We start from the raw sequence: 19438 nt of genomic DNA on the forward strand, positions 1-19438 counted from the left end.
TCGAGAGCACAGCCCGCTCCTGGGCCCTGGCTGTGGTCTGCAAGTGCTGCTTTTGTTCCTCGAAATTGCCTTGTGATATTTGTAGCCATTCCGCCCTGTTAACAGCACACACCGAACTGACACTGCTGGAGGACTCCCCTGTCTGATGTCCCTGACGTGCCACTGCAAACCTCTCTGCAGAGATGGACAGTGAGAACTATGTGCCATATCTTACAGCATCTCCAGAGGTGATGCTCCCTCTCCTGAGCTTAAAGAAACTACAGGTATCATTACAGATGCCTATCTCATGTTTTGGAGGGTTTTTTCACTTAAGAGTCACATGACTGTGAATAAGGCTTTTTGTGATGTCCATACTCAGCTTTTGTGGAAAAGAATACCCCAATGTGGAAATTAAACAGATCCCTCACACAGCTTTTCCTTGAGATCAGGAAGTTGCCATGAGGTGCCAGATCTCCATCCAGAATGGGAAAGTCCTGACACAGCCCTGACCTCGGAAGCTGCAGGGTCAGAACCACCACCAAACCCAGGGGGTTTCTGGCCGTTCCTCGCCTCTGCTGCCACGATGGGCAGAGGAGTTCAGCCAGAAAGAAAAGTCCAAGAGAGTACTGAAAACCAAAGAGTGCAAGAAGAAAGAGGAAAAATGTGATAGTTATGTGTGAAATGTCATTGCAATAAAGACTCTGCAGAAGCAAAGGACCTGTTAGTGGGCAGAGGGGAAGAAGACACAGTTGCCTTCCTCTGCTGAGCAGCTGACACGGCTCTGCTCGGGCCAGGGCTGCAGTGTGACCACAGATACCATCTGTGCCACCCCCCAGAGCCAACCCACCTGCCCTACACGAGTGCATCCCACTGCCAGGGCGGTGGCCGTGCTCTGCTTCACTCACCACTGCAGCTGCACCAGAGGCACAAAACCTCCCTCTTTGCATCTCCCCACCCGTGCAAACACCAGGTTCCACCCCACTGCTTGTCACAGGGATCACTGAGCAGGCCAGGGCTGTGCCTCACTGAGGCACAAGGGGTTTTTGCCTTTTTAAGGTAAAGATGAGGCGATACTGCACATTCCTCTGGGATCCCTCTCGGGCTGTGCACAGCCACCTCCCTCTCACCTGACCGCTGGGCACTGCGGGAACCTGACAAATCTGTGTGTGTCTGCTCATCCCTGGATGGCAGGAAGGGAAGAAGTGAGTCAGATACGTGTCTCTGCTGCTCAGGGAAAATGAAATCTTGTTCCTCCATTGCACAACCCCGGTGGCAGCTGCATCCGTCACGCTCCCTCCGCGTACACCTTGCTGCAGAGGGAAGACAGATTTACCAGGAGATATATATGGAAATACATGTGATTAAGAAGGCCCAATCTCTCTGATAAATCTCTGGCTTGGAGACGGCTGGTCAGGTTGCCCTCCTTCCCTTCCCTCCCGCCGCCTCCCGTGCCCTCATCCTGAGCTTTCCTGATGACCCGTGGTAGGGACACGCACCCACCTCAGACAGTTGTGTGCACTTACCAGATTAAAGATGATTAATTGTACCAGGTAGTTCCTGCTACATCTTAATCAAATAGACATAATCAGCAACGCTCCTGTGCACACCGTACTTGGAGCTGGAAGGTTTTTTAACTCTCTCAGACTCCAGCCTGAGGACCACAAGCCTAAACTATCAGTGTGAGGCATCCCCAGCCGGGGTGACCGCAGGTGAGGTTCCCTGGGTGCCAGTGCCCCTCGCTGCTGGAGGAGGAAGCACTCACTCTGGTTTTAAAATAACCAACCTCTGCCCCTGTGGGCTCTGGGAAAAGCCCCGTCCTTACCTGCCAGGCCCCCGCGACGCGTGGGAAGCGCGACAGCCACCGCCACACACCTCGGAGGGACACAAACCACCAGCAGCCTCTGACCGTAGAGTATTTTGCATCATTTATTTAAATACCTATATTTATGCATTTACAAATTTTCATAGCTCTGTCTGTAGCTTTTTTTCTTTCTTTTTTTTTTTTGTAGACAGTATTGCAAGAAGTCAGCTTCTGTAAAATGAGGTCCATGTATAAAACTATGCAACAGATTGGAGGAAAAAAAAACCAAAACAACAACCCAACAAGTTTCCTTTCACACTCTGGAGAATCAGAAACCAAAGTAAGTGACTGAATGGAAAGGGAAAGGGAGAGGAAGGGGTGGGACAGACCAGCCTCAAACCAGTGGCTCTCACACAAGCATTACACACGTCAGTGCTCAGCTACAGGACACGTTTCAGTCGGTGCAATGCCTGTTTGCTAAAGCTTTAGCAGGCACGTAGGTCTCTAATGAAAAAATAGAAGGAAAGGATCCTACACACTGAGAATGCAAAGCCTGGACAGCCTCAGGATCGGTTTTGGGAGACTGCACCGACTTGCCAGCAGTGCATCCTCATCCCAAACTTCATTTTGCATAAAAAGTTCCCTTTAAGAAATCTTAGCATTTAAAAAACCCGGTGTCTGAGCTCTTCTAGCCTCAGTACTCTAAAGAAGTCTCTTGAAAAATACCTCCTCTGCTTTCCTCATTTGGAAGCTTCAAAATAATGTTTTGCTTTACCTGATACCAATTGAACAACTCACGGAGTCCCAGCGTTATCTCTGGGAGGAAGAGGCAACAGATATGGCATTGCAAGATATTTACACACATGGTACAAAAATGTCCAAGGGTATGAAAAATCACCAGTTACACAATTTTGCAGCAGCCTCATTTACACCTGCAATTTTATACCATTTATTACATTGTACTAACACACCAGATCCAAAGATGTGCACTCCCTTTAGGACATTCAGGAGTTCCAAATATATTGTGATTGCATAATTCATATTGCACAATTGTATAAAAACATAAATACTAGCTATTCTATTTTTTCTTTTAAATACAAAATACATGTCACATAGTCAAATAATCTTTTCAAGTGCAATTCAGGTGCTCTCTTTAGTCCTTCCAAGAAAAAGGCAATTTTGATAGTTTTGGCACAAAGTTTAACCTCTGTCCCGTGCCAGCAGTTCTAATTACACTCCGTACGCCCCAAGCTGGATAGAGTAGCAGTCATATACATACAGTATAAAACCAGGGTATTTACAGGATGCACAGAAGGTACAGGGAGCAGCCTCGTGTGGGCCCGGAGCTGGGGGATGCTCTGGGTGTCGGGGAGGGGCCGGGACCCCTGGCCTAGGCCGGCTGCTGCTGCAGGTTCACATTCATGGGCGGGGGGTGGCCGAGGAGGCCGATGCGCTGCTTCTGCTTCCTCTGCTCCGTCATCTGGAAAATTAACAAGTTTGCTCATTAGGCCCCGCGCTTCCTGTGTGTCAGCTCGTCCAAGGGCCGCCCTGCCTCTCAGGGTTGCACTGCTAAGGGAGCAGGGGCAGCTCCAGCCCTGTGCCCCCTCGGGATGGCCGGGAGCCCAGCCCTGGGCCTGGCTACTGTTCTGCAAGGGAAGGGCCCGGAGCCCGGCAGCCAGCGGGAATTAGAGCGCAGAGCAGAAACCTCCCCCGTTAGAAATTCCTTGTAACTGGTCCAGCAGCCGAGGCAGACGAGACGGAGAGGGCGGAAAAAAGGGGCGAGCCCTCTAGTCAGGCTGGGAATACCCTTGCCTTTGCTGGAATAGACTCCAGGCTCCCGGTCTCATCCGGAGCGAGCCAACATCCCTCCCTATCTGCCAAAAGCCAAGGCAGGACTTAACCACCTCACTGCCAGGGAGCCCCACCTTCATCACTGCTTCCCAGCAGATAGAACGTTCCTCTGATCAGGGCAACCAGGAATGGAAAATGGTTTAGGTTTGTTATTACTGATCTTGAGAAACGGTCACAATCCAATGCTCCACTCTGGTTTTTTAAAAGCCTGGGAGGTTCCTGACAACTTACATAAGCCGACGGGCCACGTAAGGAACAGCTCCGGAGGGAACAGTTGGATCACTGCACAGCTGGATCACTGCACAGTTGGATCACTGCACAGCTCCTGCTGTGACCACTGCTTGGCTGCAGCAGGATGGGAGGGGATGCCTTGTCCCTGGACCCCCGAGGGCACAGGGCTCCCCCAGAGCCCTGACACCCACAGGGCTCAACACCCCACAGCACGTGATCCATGGTGGAATGGAGGCAGCGTGCACCAACAGCCACACTCACATCCCACTCCTGCTGCTCCCCCCCTCGGGCTGAGGGTGCCCAGCAATTGCTTCTCCTGCAACATCTACATCCACCATCTAATTTTTCAGTTTTATGATACTTAATGACAAATGTCAGCCCATGTAACTGCTTGTGGCAAAAACAAGGGACATGGTGTGAGCACGTTTGGTTCACCTGTAACACACCTAGAGTCACAAATCTTTAAGGTTGGAAAAGACCTTTGAGACTATTGAGTCCAACCATCAACCCAGCACCACCACCGTGTTTGCCACTGAACCACTTGAGTGTATTTAAAACCCCCACTTTCAGCATTGGTGGATAGTTTCCCACCTGGTGCAGGGTATCCTGGCATACCGGGTGCCTGGTGGCTGACCCTGGGTCTGGAGATCATTGTGAGGAACGGAATTGGTCCAAACAGGCAGTTCTGGGCAACCTCCAAAAGGTCCCTGCGTGTGCCGCAGGCTGGGCAACGCTGTGCACCCCACGGCTCTCACTCCGTGTCCACTGACACTCATTTAACCACCAGGGAAAGGGCAGAAATACCTTAATTCTTCCTAAGACCATAATTAAACTTGACCTCAGCCCAGCACCTTGCTCGCTGCCTGACCCCAGGGGAGGCAGAGCTGGTATTTTCCCTTTCCAGCAGGATGACCGCAGGCTCCCGGGGCCAGGTCGCTCCTGCCGCTCCCCTGCACCACACTTCTGGAGTTCTCTTTCCACAAAAGGCTTCCAAGGCTTCACAGGGAACAGAAACAGGAGGAGAGGGACCTTCCCATTGCTCCCTGGACACACACAAGCTACTCCCTGCTGAACCTTCAACCATTCCTAAGATAACTCACAAGTGGGAATGCAAAGAGGCCAGGAGGACTTGGTTCAAAATGCCCATTTACATTAATTAGCTTCACTGAGCAAACCAAGAGTCAGCACTTCACACCACCAATAAAGTAATTCAGAGGACACACGGAATGAAAATGGAAAGAAAAGAGAATAATGAAAAGGGACTGTAGTGGTTATTTTTCATGCTGTGTAGAAAAGGGACAATGCACCCTGATGCAGCTGTTCGTAGATGTGGCTTTAAAAAAAGGGAAGAATAAAGCAACCAAGCATAAATAAGAGGGAGAAATGCAATTGTAGTGTTAATGCAGAACATTATTAATGCTGCACAACACATATGCTTGTGTGGAGGGCACAGGGCAGCGCGAGGGAGCAACTTACTGCCATCACATTTACCTGGAGAGTGAATCTCTTGCAAAAGCTTTCCAGTGACAGCACACCTGGGCTAACAGGCAATAAAAGCCACACACAGTGTATCTCCAGGGAGCTGCCAGCCCCTGGAATAGTGCTGATGGGATCAAAACACAGCCCCAGGGGCCTGGGGTTCATCTGGGCCGAGCTGGACTCCCCGATAACGCCTGTGACTGCACAGGGGCCACGGCCCCGCTCCAAAGGTCACGGGTGAGCTGGAGCGACCTGCAGGCACAGGGCACAGGTGAGGGGCACGAAAGGATCCCAGCTGGACTCCACGTGCCCACGGTGCTGCTCCAGCCCGAGTCACAGCTGTGCTGCCACAGCTCGGGGCTCCCGGGGGCGGGGGGGCCGTGCCCAGCGAGGTCGGAGTCCAGGAGCGATGCCTCACACCTTCCAACACCGGAGCCGCACCGGGGAGGATTTCTGGGTGATTACATCTAATCCCCTGCTGCTGCAGACAATTCTGGGGTAATCTTTTAGCACAGAATTAAAGCGATCAGGATTTTAATGGCTCTGGGTGCACCCTGGGAGAGCAGGCGGGCTGGAGCTCCGGTTCTGACAATTACAGTCTCCAGGAACCTAACGAGCTTGAAGAACAAATGAATGAGAGGTTTTCCCTTTATTTAATTACAAGAAAATAAATACAAATAAAAGTTCCCAGAGTTAGTTCCTTTTCCTGGAGACAGTTCCTGATCAGGAGGAGGGATATACTGGCTTTGGCACATAATTGGAGCATCCTGCTTCTTCAGCAGGGCTCTCAATAATGGTACTTAGGGGAATTCCTAAAAGCTATCACCACATTAATGAAGCTGGTTTCCTCTCTTGCTTTTACAGTCAAATAGCTCTCTAAAAGCTAAACCCTTCATTCTTATTTTCACAAAGAGCGAGAAGGGGTTTTAGTGCTTGGTCAGCCAAGAGGGCTGCAAGCTTCAGAAATAAATGTGTCGTGAGCCAGCGCTGGCTGCGGCCGGTGGAAAGACTCCTGGTGACTGCAGACCACTTTGAGTCAGACCCTTCAGCAGGGAGACACAAGACACATGTTTCAAGATAATTGCTTCCAGGCAAAACAGCAAAACCACTGCCCGGCAAGTACTAAAGCCCAGACAAAAGAGCAACTGCCTCTGCCCTCCATCCTCAGACCAACTGGAGCAAGGGGCTCTGTGGCACAGTGCCTGAGAACTAATTACAGCCCAGAGCAGCGAGGCTGTCTGCTCCCAGTCCCACATGTTAATCCCTTCCTTGTGCTCCACGGGGTGTTCGGGAAAAGGGCCCAGCTCCGTCCCCTCTGCAGAGCGTGATCGAAAGGCAGGGAGCTGGGATCTGTCAGCACTGCCTTCCAGAGACTCATTCTCCCTGAAGATAACTGGCTTATGGAGCACCCCAGCCAGCCCAAGCAGAGATGGAAAGCAGGGGCTGGATCAGCACTGGCAGAGCTGTGCCAGCTGTGCCAGAGTAGGCAGGGCACATCTGAGGAGATAATGCCCAAAGCTGCCTGGCCTTTCCTGCCCTGGGCAGCTCCATTGACTGCCCCAGGTGCAAGTCAGCAATTAATCTTATCCAGTGCTGATACCTATATAAATTTAACTAATTGAACCATCTGGCTCAGGTTATTAATGCACAAAGATAAGCAGCCACCACAAACAGCTCCCGCCAGCGCAGGCAACAGAATTTTCCCTGTTCCTCCCCGTTAAGCTGCAATCCCTACAGACAACACGAGCTCAAGCCCTGCTGCCTCTGTGGCTCTGACAAAGCCATCGCTGGGCTTGGGCTGGGAACCAGCCCCATGATGCCCTCGAGCCCAGCCAAGCCAGGAGTAAACACAAGTCCTCAAAGCCCTGCTGCAGAAAACCTGCTGCACCAAAAAAACACCCCGAGGTCTGTGGAGCACTCACATGTTACGCAGCAGCAACACATGGTGCAATGCAAAACATCTCGTGGGGATGTCTATGCTGCAGTGTGGCAGCAGCCAAATCACATCTGCAGTGGCAGTGACAGCACAGAGGGACCAGCACCAGTAACCACTCGAGCGCTTCTCCAGTTTCTCGGTGGGTTTTGAGGTCCGTGCAGTGACACAGCCCCTGTCTCGGTATCACACCCTCTGACTGACAGGAGCCTGATAAGTCCTCGGGTTAAAACCCCAAACAACAACAACACACACACAGAGGCTCCCTGCCCCAGCCAGGACTGATTTAAATACATCAGTGCTGATTTTTTCAAGGCAAGTTTTCCCTCTGTGGAGGTGCCCACTTTGGAACACGCTGGTTGGGTCAGCACCAGGCAGGTCAGCTGGGGAACGGGGCCCTGGAGGGACATTTGGTTTGTTCACTTCTTTCCTAAGTTACTTTAAACAAGTTATCCCTGGGGTGTGCAGAAGCTGTGGAGCTGTGAAACACCCCTCGGTGTGAGAGGCTGACAGAGCTGTGTCCTGCCCACAGGGATGTGAGGCCACCCATCCGCTCCCTTACCTGATCCTTCAGCTCTGACAGCTGGCCAGAGAGGTTGGTCACGAGCTTCATGGTGGACTCCAACTTCTCCTGCAAGTTCCTCAGCTCGTTCTGCTCCCCTTCTGAGTCACTGCTCACCAGGGACATGGCCCGCATCCGGGGGAACCAGTCCAGGTTTCTCTCCTAGGAATCAACGGCAGGTCACAGTTAGTGTTTGCCAGGTGAAAACCTGCACCCCAGAAAGTGCAGGGCCGAGCACAGACAGAGCTCTAATGACACATGGGGCCATTCCTTGGATACACAGCTCTGCAGTTTCTGAGTTAACTGCATTTGCATCTTACTGGAAAGTCTGCAAAATCACCTGCTCGGGGCAACGAGGCGCTGCAGCCACGACTGCTGGAAATTAGGGCTGCTCAGTGCCAGCCTCTCCTCCCAGCAACTCACCCCCAGCCCTTTCCCCTTCACAGACACTTCAGTATAAATACACTAACTCTGGATATTAAATCAGCCCAGATTTCACGTCTGGACAAGCATTTCCCACTGCTAGAAATCCACTGCCACCTTGTAATCTTTTCATTTGTGTTTGTGGAACATTTTCTGCTAATAAAGCTGGTGCACTTTTTTGGTCAAGCAAAGCTTGGTTGTGCTTTCTGATGAAAGAAACCTTGTTCTTCCTGGAAATGCTTCCATGTTTGAAATACTTCCCTTTTAATGAAAAAGAAAATCATAATCTGACTGGTTCAGGCTAAAACAGGTACATCACAATGCATCGCTTATAGTAAAGTTTTCATTCATCCATACTAATATTCTAATATTCCACTTTGCAGTTACTGTTGGGAATGTCAGTGGACACACACTCAGTTTGATGGGCATGTACAGAGGCTCACACATGCACTGTGTACATGCCAGAGACGTTAAAAATAAAAGCAGGAGCGGAACAGAAAGCCACAAGAGAGGAGGAGGGGTGCACACCGCGCCTTGACACCTTACAGTTCAACAGCAAACTGGTTTCCCATCTAGTCTGGTTCTCCTCCCACGCTGGAGATATGCTCTGAAATGGAAGCTAAACTGGGGCTGGCTGAGATAAGGCTGTGTGTGGTCTCACAGGTGACACTGCAACAGCTGGTGAGGCTTTAAAGAAAGCAGAGCTGCTGATGGGCGACTGCAGTGACACCATGGGATGCTGGTAACCAAAAATAATCCCCATCGCTGAGTAACGGCGACCAAAGTTCACCCCACTGTGCTGGACAGGCTCTTTGCTGGGCTCAGCTGATTTTTAGGGCATGGCAAACTCTCTGGCTTTTTGCCATTCCCAGCCTAAATCTCCAGCTTGAACCCACTCCCTCCCCTGTGCTCCCCCATTCCCAGGAGCATCCATCCTGCTTAAAGCAGGGCTGTGCACCTCTCCACAGAGCTACAGTCACATCCCCTCTGCAATTCAGATGCGATGCCAAGACTCATCAGCTTAAATTAGCTGCTTCTGATGTGCCTGGAGTTTCCTCTTGCTGGGATGAGAAGGCAGAAAGCAGGCCCTTTCCCATGCAGGCACCACAGCAGCCCCACGTGATACAGAACTGCCAGCAAGGCTGTTTGCTCCTGATCTCTGTTTACAGGGCAGATGGTTTCTGCTAATAAAAGAAAAAAAACTATGTACCAAAAAAATATGCCTTTATCAAGACAAGTGCCAAAATATTTTGGACTTTAGGGAATGCCAGTCCCACAATTAAGGTTTAATAGTAGGAACAGGCAACATTTCACTGCTTTCTTCCAGCTGTAGTAAAACCCTCATTAGGGAGGAGAGGGCAGCTCAGCACTCGTGCTCGGGTCCAGCAGCTCCCCACCCAGGGAAAACAAATTAAACCAACTGTTCTCAGCCCTCTGTTCCTCCAGGCTGGAGGTTTTTGAGGACAAAACAAATTAGACTAAAATGCAATTTGTATTTGTAGGTTTGCCTGGACCCTCAGGCCCATGTCCTGAAGTTTCTAGGCAGACATGAGAACCCTGAAGTGCCTTTCTTGCTCCAGAAATATTATTATTCTCTTCCTTCCCAAAAAGGTGAGCTTCCCAACGCCATCCCCAGAGCACTCCCAGGCCCCATCCTCAAGAATGATGAAGGGGGTGAGGGAAGCATCAACCTTCCCTACCTGCAGTGTGTTGTTAACAAATACCCAAGCACTTTCAGGGTTACTTTGCAATATAAGCGAATGCTGCTGCAGAGGCTGCGACTCGATCGTTCCAGGCCCCGGAGGAGCTGGGCAGTCTCAGCTGGGGAACTCAAACCAGCACCCACAGCTCCTGCAGGCTCCTCACGGGTTTCAGACTCTGGGTTTCTGAAAGCCCCAGCTCTCAAAGTTGGTAAATCTTGGCTTTGATTTGGAAAACCAACAAAGCACCTCTCTAGTTCTCACGGCAGTGGTCAAAGATTGAAACCAAAACTCCATGTGAACTCCGAGGGCTGAGGAAGGAGAATGCTGATGAAAAGGAGACACAGCCCTCCTGGGCCCCTGCTGAGATGGAGAACAGGGCTCACTGTTCACTTGGAACTGGCAATACCCCTGCTAAGTGCTGATCCACCCGTGGAAGAGTTAATGGGGCACCTGGAAAGTCCCTGTGCAGAGACAGCGACAGTGACAGGCCTAGGGAAGGACCTGGACATCACTCTGCCCACCCATGTCATTGGGCTGTGTGTGATCTGCTTCCCCATTCCCATTCCATGTAAGTCATCAGCACCACTCAAACCCAGTATTTATCTGGACATGTCTAGCTGCCACCCAGCAAGAAATAAGGGAGTGCCCCCCCACACGGCCTGGGAAAACACCCTGTGTGAGGGGCCATGGGGACAGGTAACGCTGGCCCAGTGCTGCTGCCCTTGGCGGTGCCGGGACCCTCCAGAGAGGGCAGCAGGGAAGCTGCCTGCACACAGGGGCACACCTCCTCCTGCACACACTATCCTGCAATCCCTCCTCCATGGGAAACCTTCAGCCTGTTCTTCAGCCTCCCCCAGCCCTGCAGAGAGGAGCTGGATGTGACCAACCTGCTGACACAGAGTGCAGTCTGAACACCCGTCCCTGGCCCTGCTGGGGTACCTGGGGGTGTTTTCTTATGACCAAACAAACACTGATGCCTGAAGCAGAGCTGGTGCAAACAGAACTGGGAGGGAATGCTGGAAGGTCAGGGGCTGTCCATCCCCCAGCACTGCCCCGGACAACGCTGCCATCCAAGGATCAATCAAAGATTTATATCTCACAATCTAGTTTCTGCTGAACTTCAGCTCAACACCCACGGGGCGCCTTTAAAGACACAGCGCCCCGTCCCTCGCGGCAGCTCTGGAAGCGTTTCAGAGGCACCAAGCGAGCCGTGAAGGGAAGGGCTGCCCCGTGATCCCCGAGGGGCTGCTGGCACCCACACAGCGATGCTGTTCTGCACCGTCTGCTGTGCTCCTGCCGGGGCTCCTGGTGTGCCGGGCTCCTGGTGTGCCAGGCTCCCTCTTCCCAGCACCGGCAGCTCCCACTGCAGCAGCCGGAGCGAGCGGAGCCGCTGCCGGAAGCCCCTGACCGCAAGGGCTGGGTTTCGGGTTAGCTCTTTTCTAGGTAAAGTTGGAAAAGTCCCTCTTGTAAAGCAAATATCGCTCAGTCTCAAACACGGGGGTGATGCTGACCGTCCACGCCTGGAAATGTGAAAAAGAGGAAGCGGTGCTGCATGATGCACATGCGAATCATTCTGAGAAGTGCTGGCTCCTCCCGGCTTCTGCCGAAGAGTTGGTTCTAGGAAAGGCTCTGAGGCAACCTCAGCGTGAGCCGTGCCAGGAGAGCACCAGCCCTGCTCCGGGGCACGGGACGGTGCTCACGGCAGGGATTGGGGCTCACCCCGCTGCCGGCGCCCCGAGGATTAGCTGCTCCTCTCCTGGGTCTCTATTTACCCAGCTATCCCTGTGCATAACAGTTATGGAGTGCTAAGGGCTAACTCAATGCTCTCCAAAATAAATCCCTACAGCTGCCAGCAGAAGGCTGCCCAGCAGCATCATTTACAGAATCACAGGATCATTCAGGGTGGAAAAGACCTCCAAAATCGAGTCCAGCCTATGACCCATCCCCACCTTGTCAACCACACCAGAGCACTGAGTGCCTCATCCAGTTGTTTCTTGAACACAAGCAGGGGAAGGTGAGAGCAGCAAATTTCAGTTTCTGTCATGTGAAGTTAAAAATCAGACTCACACATCTAATAAACAGCTTTGTGAAGCAGTTCGAAAATTAATCTGTTTGTTTGTGGTGAGATGGGAATCCTCCTGGGTCTTTTCTGTCCTTCCTGGAAAAAGCCCCACGTCAGGTTCTTTCTCTGCTGCAAAGGGCTCACCATCACTTCTTCCACACTGAGCTGCACTTCTCCCCTCTGCATAAAAACCGGCACTTGACACTGTCCCTCTGTCCCTCCTCCACACTCAGAGCCTTTTCAACTCCTCACACGCTCCGTGTCATTAACCAGGAGGCTGATGACACAGGGTTTATGGTGTACCAACCTCCTCTGCACTGGTGCCACAGGTTAAATACCTAAGTGCCACTTATACTGGTGCAGAGCAGGGAACCTGGAGACAGACACCATTCCCAAGTGGAGGATGACTGTGTCCCTGCACAAAGTGATCCTCCCTGGCCATCCCTGGGAGTTCTGCTGCAGGTGACTCACTCCAGCTGAGCCAAGCACCACCCAGTCTGAGAGGCTGCAGGGCACGGCCCTGCTGGGGATCACTGAAGGCCACATCCTGACTCCTGCTGGAAGGACAAGGCCACCTCTCCACAGCAACCCCCTCTGGGTGGTTGGATCCCCGTTTAGGGTGGGCCACGTTACACCCCCACGTTCCAGGGGCTCACGGCTGCGGCACTGCCGGGAGGGAGGCGGCGGCAGCGGTGACTCAGGACAGCTCAGCCCAGCCCGGGCACACACGGCCCCCCGGGGCTCTCTTGTCCCACCCAGCCCCATAGACCCAGCGGTTCGTGTTCCCCATGTGTCACCCTCGATGGTTTCCCCTCTCCCAGGCAGGTGCTGGCAGAGCTCCAGCAGCGAGGACACGGCACCCACCCTGCCAGCTGTTTGGGACCCACCCAAACCCCAGCACATCATGCAAACATCCCATTCCCCACATCTAGCCCCAAGCTTTCCTCCTGCTTTCATCCATCCAGGCCCTTTTCTTCCACACGTTCAGCCAAAGGGAAACCTTTGCCTGGTCAGTGGGGATGCCCAAGATTCCCAGCATGGATACCGAGTGGCTTATCAGGGAAAACCAAGCACTGGGCCAATGTGAGGTTACTGCCAGCATCCTGCAGCCCACCACAGGGCAGCCAGCTCACACGCCTCCCAAGAATCTCTGGATGGTTTGGGTTGGAAGGGACCTTAAAGATCATCTCATTCCACCCCCTGCCATGGGCAGGGACACCTTCCAGTATCCCAGGTTGCTCCAAGCCCTGTCCAGCCTGGCCTTGGACACTCCCAGGGATGGGGCAGCCACAGCTTCTCTGGGTACCCAGTGCTGGGGAAGATGAGGTTGACCAACCATTTCTCCCTGTGCAGGTCCTGGTTTGCACCTTAACCATGATTCCAAGGGTGGAACAAGTTCTTTCGCTATCTGAACAAGAAGCTCAGCCCGTGCCTATGACACAGTGTTTCCAGCAGCCCAGGGCCTGCTGCCAAACACACCTCTTGGCTCTTCCGTGTCTCTGCCATTATTTGTTGATTAACCCTGTAATTATATTGGCTAATTCTGCCTAGATATCTCAAGATGCAGCTTGTTGGGAGGACACCACCAAGTTCAGCACTGTCAGCTCCAGTTCACATCCTGACCTTCTCAGTCCTCCTCCTCCCCTCCCAGTCTGCACCAGCATCACTGTGACTGGGAGCCCCAAACCTCCAGTTTCCTCATCTATAACAGTTATTTGCACGGGCTGTTCTCTACGGGTTTGCGAAGTATTGATATGACAAATCTTTCCTATTTGACTTTGCCCCCAGGTACAGGATTTCCAGGCACAAATGTCAGATGAACATAACTAAGTTTTAACACTTTCTCGGACTCTAATTTCATGTGTACACATCTGTCACCAGTGCTGCAATCATTAAGCCCCTTTTGAAATGTCCCAGTTGTGAAGCATCATGGCCTGTCCTTGTCATGCCTGCAGGTGCTGCAGTCCAAACCCAGTCCTGGCCACCTCCTGCTGAATTCTATTTCATGGAGAGCCTGGGACAGTCACCCTTCAAAGCCATCATGACCTGAGCCTCCTGCAGGTGCTGAATCCCACACTCTTGCTGGGTTTCAGAGCACAGTGACTGTCAGGGCCAATGATTAACTCCTTAGGAGAGGTTTCAACTCCAACTTGCACTTCTGGAAGGACATATTGACACTGACTGATGGAACCTTGTCTTTGATTACCAGGAAGCTCTGCCTTGGCACAAGTCACACTCAAACCAGGAATCAGAAACACTTTCCATTACAGCACAGACCTCAAGAGACAAGGAAAAAAGCCCAACAATAGAGTTAAATCTCCAGGATTTTACACAGGGGCGAATTAGGGCACAAAAGGAAGTCTGTAGCCTTCATTTCCATTCCAAATTTCTTGAAGGATATCTCTGCCATCACTCCTATTTGTAAATGGTTCATTTTCAAATGACAACACAATCCAGATGGGACTCAGCACCCTCGCTCTGCATCTTGGAACTTGGGCAACCCTCACACCTCTGCCTCATTTTTGTAATAAAGGGTGTTAATGACACAGATCCTGCCTGGATTAAAAACCTGTGGAAACTGCAGGAGCTCGGCAGGAAGCTTTGTGCTGGAAACTTTTCCAAAGCAGCCTTTATTTTTTAATAAGCACATCTGTGTCACAAAGCCCCCGACAGTGGCTCGAACCCACACGGATCAAGGTGCAGCTCAGGGTATGCAAGAGCTGGGCATGCAAATATTTGTCTGTGCTGTGACAGCCCGTGCAGCTGCCTGCAGACAGCTTAGGAATGCACACAAAACCCAAGTGCCTGTGTGGTTTTCTATGTATCGAGCTGCAGAGTGAGAAATTTTACATATTCTAAATGCCTGCACACAGCTGGTTGTGGCAGAGCTCTGCCAAGGCCCTGGTGACAGCTGTGCTGGCCAGGCTGCCACAGCCACTGCAGGCAAAGGCAGAAAACTCCAGGAGGAATTCTCAAGACAGGCTGGGAAGATAAGCCCTTTAAATGAACTAATCTGCAGGGAGTTGCAGCGAGTTCACATTAGTCATCTGGGTGTGGATGTCAATGTCTGGCCAAGGCGATAAGTGGATCCCCCCTCCCACACACAGGGTGTTATTCAGACATCACCTGATCTTCCCTGGTGACTACAAAGCCACAGGAATCGGGGGCCTTTGTTCCTGGGAAACACGGGAGGCACTGGGCTGCCAGCTCTGCAGCACCATCAGCATCCTTCCCACATAAACACCCCTCACAGGACATGGATTCATCCTGCTGTCCCACTGCCTGCAGTGCCCATCTGCAGGGATGAAGCCAGGTGGGAAGTTCGGTCAGGAGAGCTTTATAAACACCGGGAATTAAAGAGCATCTCTGCTACCAAGAGATGTTTTCTCACATCCTGCAGCACTGCCTGTGCTATTAAATCCATATTAGGAGGTGGCTTGAGGATGCATTTCAAAGGGGAGCTGCTCCATGCCAAGCTGCTGAAACCCATTTGCCATCTCCTGACATGCACGAGGTTCCAGGGAAGGGAACTGCAGGGCAGGGATGAGTCAGGGCAGCAGCTCGGGTGTGACCACACGCTCAGCTTCCCCAGCAGCCCCCTTCCCCCTGCACTGCTCCAGTGACTCCCAGCAAAGATTCCTAAGATATCCCGAGTTTTACACAGTCTATCACAGCAGGCACATGCTCACCTTGCTGATGAAAGGGAATATTATCCCTATTTACAGGGGGAAAAGCTGGCAGTGAATTCCAGCCTCCGATCACAGCCTGGACGTGCAGCTACAAGCCCAGGGCAGCCCAGCCCACACCCACGGGACCAAAGCAAACCATCCCGAGCTCACAGACCCACCAACACACCCACCCTGGCACCAGAACATCCTGGCACTGGGAGCCCTGGGGCTGCAAGGTCACAGCCACAGAGCAGCACTGTCAGTGCAGTGCATCAGATTCTGTTTTACATAATCCCAGAACCCCAGAATGGTTTGGGTTGGAAGGGACCTTAAAGCACATCCAGTCCCACCTCCTGCCACGGGCAGGGACACTTTCCACTAGCCCAGGTTGCTCAGGTCAGATCACTGCTTTTTTTTTTCTAGTTTTGATTTTTTGGTCAGTCTTGCAGTGCTCAAAATGCTTCTGAAGATTCAACTGTTTTTAAGTGTACCTGTTGACTTCTTTCCACATGCTGTGTTTTAACTTAATGAGCTTCTGTCCATGAAGAAAGAAAAAATTCATTAAAGAATTGTAGTTAATCATTGATTTTCAAGGCTACAATTTCTTTTCATGTGTGGTCAGGCTCCTGCAGGGTGCAGGGTGAACACTATGGGCCTGATCCAGCTCTGCCATATCCAGTACAGTGGGAATCCTCCAAACTGCCTTTCTACACACATTATTTTTAGTCAAGAAAACATCAAAATTCAAGATCACTCAAAGCTCCTGAATATTCACTAACCTCCATAAATGAAGTTGTCCAGGATTCTTCTGATACCACAATGCTTAAAATATTTTTAAAGCACTGTACAAGCAGCACTGGATGCAACTCACAAACTGATGGTAGATATAATTTTAGTCTCCTAAATTCTTCATTTTTTTTACTCTTCTGTGGTGTTGGAATAACCCACAAATACTAAATGGCAAAGGGAATTTTTTGAATTCTATTTTTAATTTTTTTTCTTTCAATTGTTAAAGGGCATAAATCCAAGAGTTTTCTCAAGATATTTTGTTGGGAGTCGGAGCACAGGTGAAACACTTGAGGTGTGTTGTGCCATCACAGGATATGATCTGGGCATGTGATGTTCCCTACCCTCAACTCCTAAAAATGGGCATAAACTGCAGCTGAGCAATGGTCCCACCTGACAGCCCATGGCAAAGCCATGCCCCATCTTTGTCATTATCCAAGATGTTACAGTGCCACCTTCAGTCTGAAATACAGGAAGAAAATCCCTTTAAAACCCAGCCATGCCCTAAGGAGGCTTTCCAAGAGAATCTGGTGGCTGGGGACATGACCCAACCACAGGTTCCCATTGGATCCCATCACTTCCACAGGTTAACCTCAACCTTGGGAATCACACACATATTTAAGGCTTTTCCTTGGCCTGTCCTTCTGGATTCATGGGACTTTGCCCAGAGAGGCTGAGGTTGTGGACTCCCCATCCCTGCAAGTGTCCAAGGCCAGGTTGGACAGGGCTTGGAGCAACCTGGGCTGGTGGAAGGTGTCCCTGCCCAGGGCAGGGGGTGGCACTGGATGGTCCCTTCCAACCCAAACCATTCTGGGATTTTATGAAGACAGAAGGCTTGAGTACCATATGGACCAGGCCCCAAGCCACCCCTAAATACATCTTAAACAGAAGAAAACATTTCTGACTCTTACAGGAGGATTTGAAACAGGTCTGGTACAGAAACAGATTCATCATGTTTTACACCCAGATTTTCTAGGGCAGAAAAGGATGTTTTTAATGTTAAAGGATAATGGAAAGAAATTGCTCCCAATTTGCAGAATAAGATTTGCTAAATCACTCCTAAGGAATACAAGGACTGCTGAGAACTCTGGAGTCAGGACACAGCTCCCTGAGCCCTGGACACGCCGGGGCTGTGTCGTGACCGACCACTGAGTTGCAAACCAAATTCCCTTCCTATTCCACACCCCACCCATTCAACAGCACCTGGGGAGACCCTGCTGTCAGTTCTCCACCGAAAACTGGCTCATGAAATGCAAAAAACCCACCAGCTACAGACACACTCCAAACCTCCACCTAGAGCACATGGTTACATCAAACTGCATCTGCATGAGACACTTGGGTTATGCATAATTTATCCCTATTCCCATCCACACAGTAATTAGCCCTTGCTGACACTTAATGAATGGGAACTCCGATAAAAGTTCTCCAGTTTTTGTGTTTCATGCAAACACATTCAATGACTAATTTTTGGCTCTTATCTAATTTGAACTGTATCTGAAGTAATCTGAAATAATAAATTGGTAGTTAATTGAAACTTTTTTTAAAACTAGTTTTAACAGCAGCAAAAACCACAACACAAAATTGTCTTTTCTAAGCAAAAAACCACAACACAAAATTGTTTTTTCTAAGTAAAAACACTTCAGAAGTGCAGTGCTTCCCCCTTGAAGTCATGCATGCTGTGGGGGGATAAAGAAAGGGAGCAATATAATCAGCCAGGCTGGAAGGCAGCAGTGATGCACTTGGTTATCTCACTGTGCTAATCCTCTATCAGGTGACTGCTCACAAGATTTCTTTAAGCCCTCATTACTGAGGCAGGAATCCAGAACTAGGACGGACACTTTGGTGACCCCAAAATAACATGTTTGACCTGCCCGAGGTCTCGGGGGGATTTACAGCCCGGCCAGGACACGACGGGTCACCCACTCAAAGCCTGCTGGGACCTCTGGCAGGAGAGCTAAAGGCAAGTCAGAAAAGTGTTCTGCTCTTAAAAAAATCACTACTTGAAATGCTATAAATCAAACAGCTTTTGCTCCCCAGCCAAAAGACACACAAATTAGTGATTGGGGTTTCGGATCTAATTCCACGAGCTCTGAACCCGCAGCTTGGCAGAGACAAGGCTTTTAATTCTCTCATTAAAAGCTCTTCCAATTGTGTAAATATTAATTGTAGTTCTTTCCAATAATAAGCTCAAATCATATGATAATAAATCCTACAAGTCAGTTGGAGGTATTTAAACCAGGATAGGTTATAACCTGTTTGTTGTGCTTCAGACACTTCCATCAGGCTGAAAATACTCTCCCTAAATGTGGATTTAAGACAGAACAGCTTCTCTTCACCCGATTTAAAACCAGGGAGGCTACCTGGCTGTCACTACTCACTGTCACCTGCTCCAGCACACACAGACTGTTTTGGAGGTTGGGAAGTCACAGGTACAGTGACAAAATAAATCCAACATAGAGCACTACACCTACCAAATATTCCAGCAGATCGGGCTAATCTATTAAAAAACAGCAAAACTCCAAACTCACCTTGATCATTTCTGCCACGTAACTCTCTGGTCCTGTGTATTCTGTGGAATCTTTGACTTTCACTAACACAATAAAGCACAGATAGTGCCACATGTTGTGCTCCTCTTTGATGTGCTCTTCAAACGTGACTGTCTTGTTGTCAAACTTATCTCTCTCCAAACCTACGAGAGGGACACACGTACAACCCTCAGTGTTGCCCAGCTGGGGACCAGCAAAAGGAGCTCTAAAGGACAAAGCTCATTTCTACAGGCTGCTACACTTGTTAAAGTCACAACCATTCTGGAATGGACACTGAATAACAGGGATAAACTCTGACAAATGCCCAGGAAGAGAAGAGGGGAAGGAGAAGAGAAAGGGAAGGAGAAGAGAAAGGGAAGGAGAAGAGAAAGGGAAGGAGAAGAGAAAGGGAAGGAGAAGAGAAAGGGAAGGAGA

At 50.6% G+C, this 19438-nt stretch overlaps 1 protein-coding gene across 13 annotated transcripts in view; it reads right to left on the minus strand.

Moving 5' to 3' along the window:
• Positions 1–1887: 1887 nt before the first annotated feature.
• Positions 1888–19438, minus strand: part of ITPR1 (inositol 1,4,5-trisphosphate receptor type 1) — a 163531-nt gene continuing 145980 nt past the window's right edge. For 8 of the 13 annotated variants that reach the window (XM_029958396.1, XM_029958399.1, XM_029958395.1 and 5 more), the window contains 3 exons: positions 19007–19167; positions 7837–7998; positions 3171–3260 (listed from right to left, as the gene is read on the minus strand). In XM_029958396.1, the coding sequence (XP_029814256.1) occupies positions 3171–3260; positions 7837–7998; positions 19007–19167 (413 nt within the window). Of the gene's footprint in view, positions 3261–7836; positions 7999–19006; positions 19168–19438 lie in introns of all 13 variants that reach the window. The other 5 variants (XM_029958405.1, XM_029958404.1, XM_029958403.1 and 2 more) reach the window with 1 other exon arrangement.

Source organism: Manacus vitellinus, unplaced genomic scaffold (assembly GCF_001715985.3).
Source record: "Manacus vitellinus isolate BGI_N305 unplaced genomic scaffold, ASM171598v3 scaffold_14_pilon, whole genome shotgun sequence".
NCBI lineage: Eukaryota > Metazoa > Chordata > Aves > Passeriformes > Pipridae > Manacus > Manacus vitellinus.